Source organism: Protomyctophum parallelum (genome assembly GCF_964188405.1).
Source record: "Protomyctophum parallelum genome assembly, chromosome: 19".
Classification (NCBI taxonomy): Eukaryota; Metazoa; Chordata; class Actinopteri; order Myctophiformes; family Myctophidae; genus Protomyctophum; species Protomyctophum parallelum.
The window spans coordinates 24,689,250-24,697,218 of NC_139717.1; the positions used below are offsets into that span (position 1 = coordinate 24,689,250).

Sequence of the window (7,969 nt, forward strand, 5' to 3'; positions counted from 1 at the left end):
CATTAGACACTAGCCTTGTGGGGACGTCACAGTGATATTTAGCCTGGTTTGTGGAAAGTGATGAATAGAGAAGTGTTTGATGAGTCACACAGCAGATCTGTCACGAATGACAGAAATGTCAACCAATGAATCAGCCTGCAGTCTCCCACCAGGACACATTTATTGCTGTCAGACAGCTAATGTGGTGTTAGATGGAACCTGGGTATGTGTTCAAAGATATAAATGTGTCATTATATACTGCATGCAGATGACAGTTTTATGTTCTTTCATGTAGTTTGGAATTTCATGATTTCATGGAATTTCATGCAGGGCAAAGCCACTTGCCGGAGCAGCAATACGATTTTTCACATGTACACAAATCTGAGCAAAAACATCAAGGTAGTTTGTGTTCTTTTCCACAGTCACATTAGGTATGGATGATATGAATAAGACTAAGCATAAAAAGTCCATAGACTTGGCTGCCACATGACGTCACGGGGGAAAGCCAGACATGAGGAGGGCAACAAAAATGTGGGGTGGAAGTTTGGCACTGATTTCGACAGTGGTTTCCGAGATTACCCAGCCAGAACACATGCCTGCAGTGCAGACCGACAGACAGACAACAAAATAGGCATATCCATCACTGGAAAATGTCTACTATAATCTAATTTGTGTATACAATAAAATCCTTTACTCTGAAAGTGTTCAAGTGAACTCTTACATTTTCAGAGTTTAGTCAGTCCTCTGTGTCAATGGCTCGCTCCAATACTTTATTGATGTGGAGTGATGCAAGGCAGGAGAAATCAGGCTTTAAAGAGCCTACATATTTACACCAAACCCCACTCGGAAGCCATGAATTATGTTACATCACAAAGAGCATTGTACAGAGCAGAGTAAATCATTGGCAAGCTGGTCAGCTGACCCAGGACCATATAACCGTACAAATCGCTGCCAAGCTGTCTTCGGTGAAGAAGACACTGAAGGTAAGTGTGTTGCAACTTGTTTTTTCAGCTACTGATGTGATAACATTCCTATTTGGATCTTTTGAAGAATTCATTATGAGTAGATTTGTGGTAGTTGTAAATGTATGATTAATGAAGTTAAAGAGCAGTTTATATGCAATAAAACTGCTTGTCCCTGCTGGCTAATTTAATCTATTTAGCATTCATCCTGTGTTATGGAAAATGATTTGTAAAGATATTTCAGGTCCTCCAGATTTTCTTCTCATTATTGTTTTGTGGGTTTTTTTTGTCAAAAAGTACAATGGCAACCTCAGAGAAAAATAATCTAAAATGAATAGACAGAAGCATACTCCACAAGTGGCTTGAGTGAATGAGTGAATTCTAAAAGGATAAAACCAAAAGGCCTGAGGGCTTTATTTCATTGTGGTCCTATGGCAGGTTAGCAAACTCCTTTACAGACTGAAGCCTCTCTGTTATAGATGAATATTTAAAACCAATATAGATTAAGAAATAATACAATGCAATCCTTTGATTCCTTCCGCCTCATCTTCACAGGTGATAGAGATGCGTGGCCTTTCTATTTGTGCGTTTGCGGCACTGTTGGCCGTGGCTCTGGCCATGCCACACATTGGAGACCACATGGGCCACACTGAGAAGCAGTTTCACCACCTCCACCATGGCTCCGGTGCGGCCCATACCCACGCCGGGGAGGAAATCTGTCTCAAGTTGTCTCCCCCAAACGCTGACTTTGCCTTTGCCCTCTACAAGAACCTGCGCGCCAAGGCTGCCGCCGGTGAGAACATCTTCTACTCCCCGCTGGGCATCGCAACCGCCCTTGCGATGCTGGCCACAGGAGCCAGAGGTGACACCCACAACCAGATGTTCAGCACCCTGGGCTACAACAACCCTGGGCTACTACGCCCCATGTCGCAGGCCCAGGTGAACGAGGCTTACGAGCACCTCATTCACATGATCGCTCACCAGCGCGACGCCCAGCAGCTGGACATCGGCAACGCCGTGGCCCTGCGCCAAGGCTTCAAGAACCCGGAGAAGTTCCTAGCGGACATCAAGCACTACTATGCCAGCGAGGCCATGTTCGTCGACTTTGCCAATGCGGCTGGAGCCCTAGCCCAGATCAACGGTTTCATTGCTAAGAAGACCCAGGACAAGATCACAGACCTGCTGACCTCTTTGGACGCTGACACGGCCATGGTGCTAATCAACTATGTCTTCTTCAGAGGTAGGAGATGCATCATTCACAAGCATTTGTGTGCAACAAACTCATTAATGCAGAGACGTACACAACAAGCTTTGGTTGATTGCCTGCGTGGCAGTTGCTGCGTGTAGTTTATATACCTTGGCAACGGCATGTCATGAAAATCCTCCCCGCTCTCAGACAACATCTAAACTAAACTGTGGTCGACTGGTGCATTGAACGTCTGTTGGTAAACATAATTAGTTTTTGTTTTTTATAAGGATATACAGTGCGTGAGACAGCAACAATGCACTGGTATTACATCCTTATGCCCTGCAAACATAGATGATATATGATGTTTATGGATTATACTGGAATCTATTCGAATTTTATTACTCACAGTCTCTATAATTTAATCTTCCCTCCACACAGCAAAAGAAAGAATGGCAATAATAAAAAAACAAACCCATGATAGTCAATATTTGCTCCCTTATACAGTACCAATTCTCAGTGTTCATTTATCCATTTGTAGAGAGTGTACAAAGTGTACCAATGTAATAAAATAGACCCCCAAGTGTCCATTTGGCTACATCTGTACACTCCGTGAGTTGAATTAACACCAGCATTAAATGTGGCCTCGTACAGGGAAGTGGGAGAAACCATTTGAGGCCTCGCAGACGTATAAGGAAGACTTCAAGGTGGACGACACCTTGACAGTCAAGGTGGACATGATGAAGAGGACCGGCCGCTACGACTTCTACCAGGACCCGACGAACCACACCTCTGTCATCCTGTTGCCCTACAAGAGCAACACCTCCATGATGATCGTACTGCCTGACGAGGGCAAGATGCAGGAGGTGGAGGCAAACATCAACAAGGACTACATCAAACACTGGCACGACTCCCTCTTCAGGAGGTAAAAGGGTTTGCTTTTTTATCGATTGTATGAGTTTCTGGGAAAGGTTTTTGTTGAATTTGTTCAGTTGGAGATTAGCCTGATATACACTGTAAAATCCTGAGTGTTCATTTAATTTAACTCTTAAAACCAAATTGCCCCATGCTACTCCTCCAAACTCCTGGCAACAAAACAGTTTAAAGGTCAACCACACCAAGGCAACTCCTTGCAACTGCCATTGGGGGTAATGGTTGTAAGAAGTTGCATGTTGCAACAAATGGTCATGTGTGAAGCAGTGGTTCTCAAACATTTGCATGTCTAGGTCCTAGACTCTAGGACCCAAAATTGACACGTATTTGGCCACAAATATGTGAAAGGAGTTTGTGGCAGGCACCTCCTTAGTAGAAGGGGGTTCAATTCGCCCCCCAAAACCATATGCAATTTCTGTCTACTCACTCTGGGCTATGGACAGGCTATGACATCATCAATGGGGATTCGGATTCCTAGCTAATTTTCATTAGCATTCTGAAATGGATATTCTACTAATAAAATAATATAATAATACAAATAAAAGGTTTAACATCTTGTTTGACTTGACCAAATGTGCCTAGTGATAATGGTGAAGTGGTCCCTTAAGTGTTTTAAACTGTTCCTGGGGGTCCCCAGACCCAGCTTTTGAGAACCAGTGCCATCTAGGTCTATCAACTATATTAACATTATGGATTATATTGTGTATGCATGATTGAGTCAGCCACCAGTTTGTTCAGTTAAATGTTTAGTGTATAATGTATGGAGGGTCTCGGCGCTTTTTCAGTTGCCATCACCCTCTCTATGGAACTCAAACTGAACCCACCATCAAATCAGCCCGCACCCTCTCATCTTTAAATACTGCCCTGAAAACTGAACCCAAGCCTTCCCCAACTAATCCCGTATTTTCTGTATTATTATTTTCGGCGAGTGCTTGTCGGAATTTGGAGCCTGTATTTGAATTTTCTTACAAACGGCATAACGCTGACTTTCACTGAATTTCATGTGTGCTCCAGCTCGGTGGATCTGTTCCTGCCCAAGTTTTCCATCTCAGCTTCCGCCTCCCTGGAGGGCACATTGAAGGAGATGGGCATCACAGATGCTTTCGGAGATACCGCCGACTTCTCCGGCATCTCTGTGGAGCCAAGGCTCAAGGTCTCCAAGGTAGGACAGCCGACGATGTGCATCATATGGTTCTTACAGGAGAAAAATGCCTTGTGATCTATGTGGAAATAATGGGTGTATGTGAAAAGTTTAAATATATGAAAATATATACCTATATATAAATGGGCATGAACAGTTTCAGAATTATGTACTTTCAGAGTTATGCTTAATTTATCATCCGTTCTACGATGAAGTCTTTCTTGTAGATCTGCAATTCTATTTCCATTTGTACGACAAAGATCTTTTCACCACACCTTCCTGGTTCTTCTACAGGTGTCCCATAAGGCCGTTCTGAGCGTGGATGAGACGGGAACGGAGGCGGCTGCCGCCACCACTATTGAGATCATGCCCATGAGCATGCCAGACACTATGAAACTCGACAGGCCCTTCCTGGTCTTCATCCTGGAGCACTCCACCAGGAGCATCCTCTTCATGGGGAAGATCAGCAATCCTACTGCCGCGTAGAAGGAATGAGTCAAGAAGATGTCGTCGCACCCATTGACAATGTATGACAAAAACTAAAACAAATACAGTAAAAACTATTGAGTAGAATGCAGCCTTTTTGTCTTGTCATGTCTTTTTAGTTTTACCTTTTTGTTTGTAACCTTGTATGTATGTTTTCTTGAAATCCTTTTTCAATAAAAAAATAAGTGAAAGAAAATGAAAGAAGATGCCGTCACCTGCATCCTGTCACAATCTCTCTCATTCGGATTGATTTAAATCTGAGAATCTGAGAAATCTGAGAAAATAAAGTTTCCTCTTTCTCAGAGTTAAATTAACACTCTGTATTTTACTGTGTATACCCTTCACATCTTCTGTGTTTAAAAAGTAGTTGTCCTTTAGTTATAATCTGGAGGTATAGTTTGTTTTTGTTTAAGGGGAGTAAGTGAAGTGTCTTAAATAGCTCTATATTCTCAGTATTCATTGCTATGCAGTGTTTTTGTTCATTAATAGTCTCCCTGTCTGTCCAGATATTTAGTAAACCAATTTGACCCATCAGGACAGAGAGCTCATACAGGATATAGGATAAACAAGTGAAAATTATTAAAATTTAAAAGTCAAAATTGGGATAGGAACACTTTTCTTAAAGGACAACTTTAGTTTTTTTCAACCAAGGTTCATGTTTTAGGTTGTCATTAGAGAAAGTAAAAGGTGAGAGTTAATTTTCTTTCATTTGCTGCTTTCTTTCGTTTTGGGAATTTTAGCAGTTTTTGACAGGGGGGCGGGGGCATTCGAGCATGGGGCTAAATATGTATTTTTTTTACAACATAATATGGCAATTTTTTTATTAGTATTTACTATAGTCCTAATAAACCCCATGAAATTACATCTGGCCACAAAAGATCACAGGATCTATTGAATGTGACAAACTGACATATTGAGCCTATACACACAGTATAAGCCTTGCAGTAGGCTACCTTCACATTCAGTAGATCCTGTGATCTTCTGTGGCCAGATGTAATTTCCTGGGGTTTATTAGGACTATAGTAAATAATACAAAAATAAATCACCATAAAATTTTGTAAAAAAATACATATTTAGCCCCATGCTCGAATGCCCCCGCCCCCCTGTCAAAAAGAGCTAAAATCCCTAAAACGAAAGAAAGCAGCAAATGAAAAATAATTTACACTGATCTTTTACTTTCTCTAATAACAACCTAAAACATGAACCTTGGTTGAAAAAAACTAAAGTTGTCCTTTAACAATATTATCAGACAATATATTAGCAGAATATAAACTACGGTAAACTAAAAACATTTGTTTTATCAATAGTGCAAACATGATAGCTTCAGTGATGAACACAATGTGAAGACCATTAAGACAGCTTAATAGGTCAGGTTTCACCTGACAAGAATTTTGTCAAACTAACAAACTCAAAAACGGAGAAGTTATTACACAAACATCAAGTGTGTGTGTGTGTGTTTTCATATTGAAAAGTTGATGGTTTCATTTTGGGATGGTAATTGGCATTATGCAATTACCGACCTTAGATTGAGTTTTCATCACATCTGTTCATTTCCCACCTATTCACAGACGTGCTGATAATGATTCTCATCTCATGCAGTACGGAAGGTGTTGATTTAATTTACATTTTCTTCTTCCAAACTGCAGGAAGGACCTTTGTTTGCATCCAGTAAAAATATTTGCTTGATTAATAAAAGCTAAAAAATCAAAACATAAAGTGAATGCATAATATTATTTATTTAATTTTTTCAGTGTGATAGATAACAAAAATAGGTTATGTTTGTGAAGTACAGTACACCCTCTGACCACCCTCACACGCTCTAGTCAATTATAATCAAATATACAGTAAGGATGCCCAGCGTTCTACCAAACAGTCTCAAACTTGGCCTGTGCAGTGACTGATGATGACCCCGAGGTTTGCAGTGACGAATGTTGATTCGGATGGACTAACGGTTTCCGAGAACCAAATAACCACGAATATCTGTATCTGTCTGACCACAGGTCTGATGAGAAGATAATATTGATACAATATCAATATGACAGGGCTCTAGCCAAACTGCAGCGGCGGAGAAATGATGATTATATATCGTTGCTGTCGGGTAGAAAGTAGAAACTTGTATGTATCGGCTTCCGTGATTGACCAACCCAACCCATCAGCTTAACTGATTGGCCAAGCTTCTCGTAGCGCTTGTGCGGCATACGCAATATAAATGGGTTCCCCAGGTCCTATAGTTTTTAGGTTCTTAGGTTTGAACTCTTCTCTGAATCAGTTCTTTATCCAACACTTGCAACATGAAAACTGAAAAGGAAGTTCTACTCTGTTTATTCAGATGATTCACCTGACTTATCTCTCCCCTTTGCCCTGTCAACAATGACAAGTTGCTGCTGTGCAGTTTAAACAATCACTGCATGTCTCCACTAACAGTGCCTGAATGGGCAGACATACAGTACTGTAGACCAGGGGTTCCCAAACTTTTTTGGACCAGGTACCCCTTTTGCGGTAGATATTTTTCCAGGTACCCCCTCATCCTCGCAACACAGATAACAATATATTTACAACCACAAGCAGTGTTTCCTGCAGGAAAAAGCTTTGGCATGGTGTTGGGCGCAGGGGGGCCTTCTTGCGTCGAACATTTTGATTAATTAATTAATTTGATTAAATAATTAATTAATAAGATTAATAAATTAAGATTAATTTGTATTATTGCTCTTGTATTGCTATTGGAGACACTGGGGGGACACTGGGCAGGCACTGGGGAGACACTGGGGAGGCACTGAGGGGACACTGGGGAGGCACTCAGGGGGACACTGGGGAGGCACTCGGCTGGGCACTGGGGAGGCACTGGGGAGGCACTCAGGGGGACACTGGGGAGGCACTGGGAAGGCACTGAGGGGACACTGGGGAGGCACTGAGGGGACACTGGGGAGACACTGGGGAGACACTGGGAAGGCACTGGGGAGACACTGGGGAGACACTGGGGAGGCACTCAGGGGGACACTGGGGAGGCACTCGGGAGGCACTCAGGGGGACACTGGGGAGGCACTGGGGAGGCACTCAGGGGGACACTGGGGAAGCACTGAGGGGACACTGGGGAGGCACTGGGAAGGCACTGGGGAGGCACTGGGGAGAAACTGCAGCCACTGGGGAGACATTGGGGAGGCACTGGGGAGACACTGGGGAGGCACTCAGGGGGACACTGGGGAGGCACTCAGGGGACACTGGGGAGGTACTGGGGAGCCACTGGGCAGACACTGGGGAGGCACCATGGCGGACACTGGGGAG

General features: G+C 42.9%; 1 protein-coding gene across 1 annotated transcript; it reads left to right on the forward strand.

Moving 5' to 3' along the window:
* Nucleotides 1–884: 884 nt before the first annotated feature.
* LOC310876288 (alpha-1-antitrypsin homolog) lies at nucleotides 885–4,863 on the forward strand. Its single transcript, XM_083789778.1, has 5 exons — nucleotides 885–962; nucleotides 1,497–2,181; nucleotides 2,782–3,052; nucleotides 4,075–4,222; nucleotides 4,496–4,863. The coding sequence occupies exons 2-5, from the start codon at nucleotides 1,506–1,508 to the stop codon at nucleotides 4,685–4,687; spliced, it is 1,287 nt and encodes a 428-aa protein (XP_083645904.1). The 5' UTR covers nucleotides 885–962; nucleotides 1,497–1,505; the 3' UTR covers nucleotides 4,688–4,863.
* Nucleotides 4,864–7,969: the final 3,106 nt, after the last annotated feature.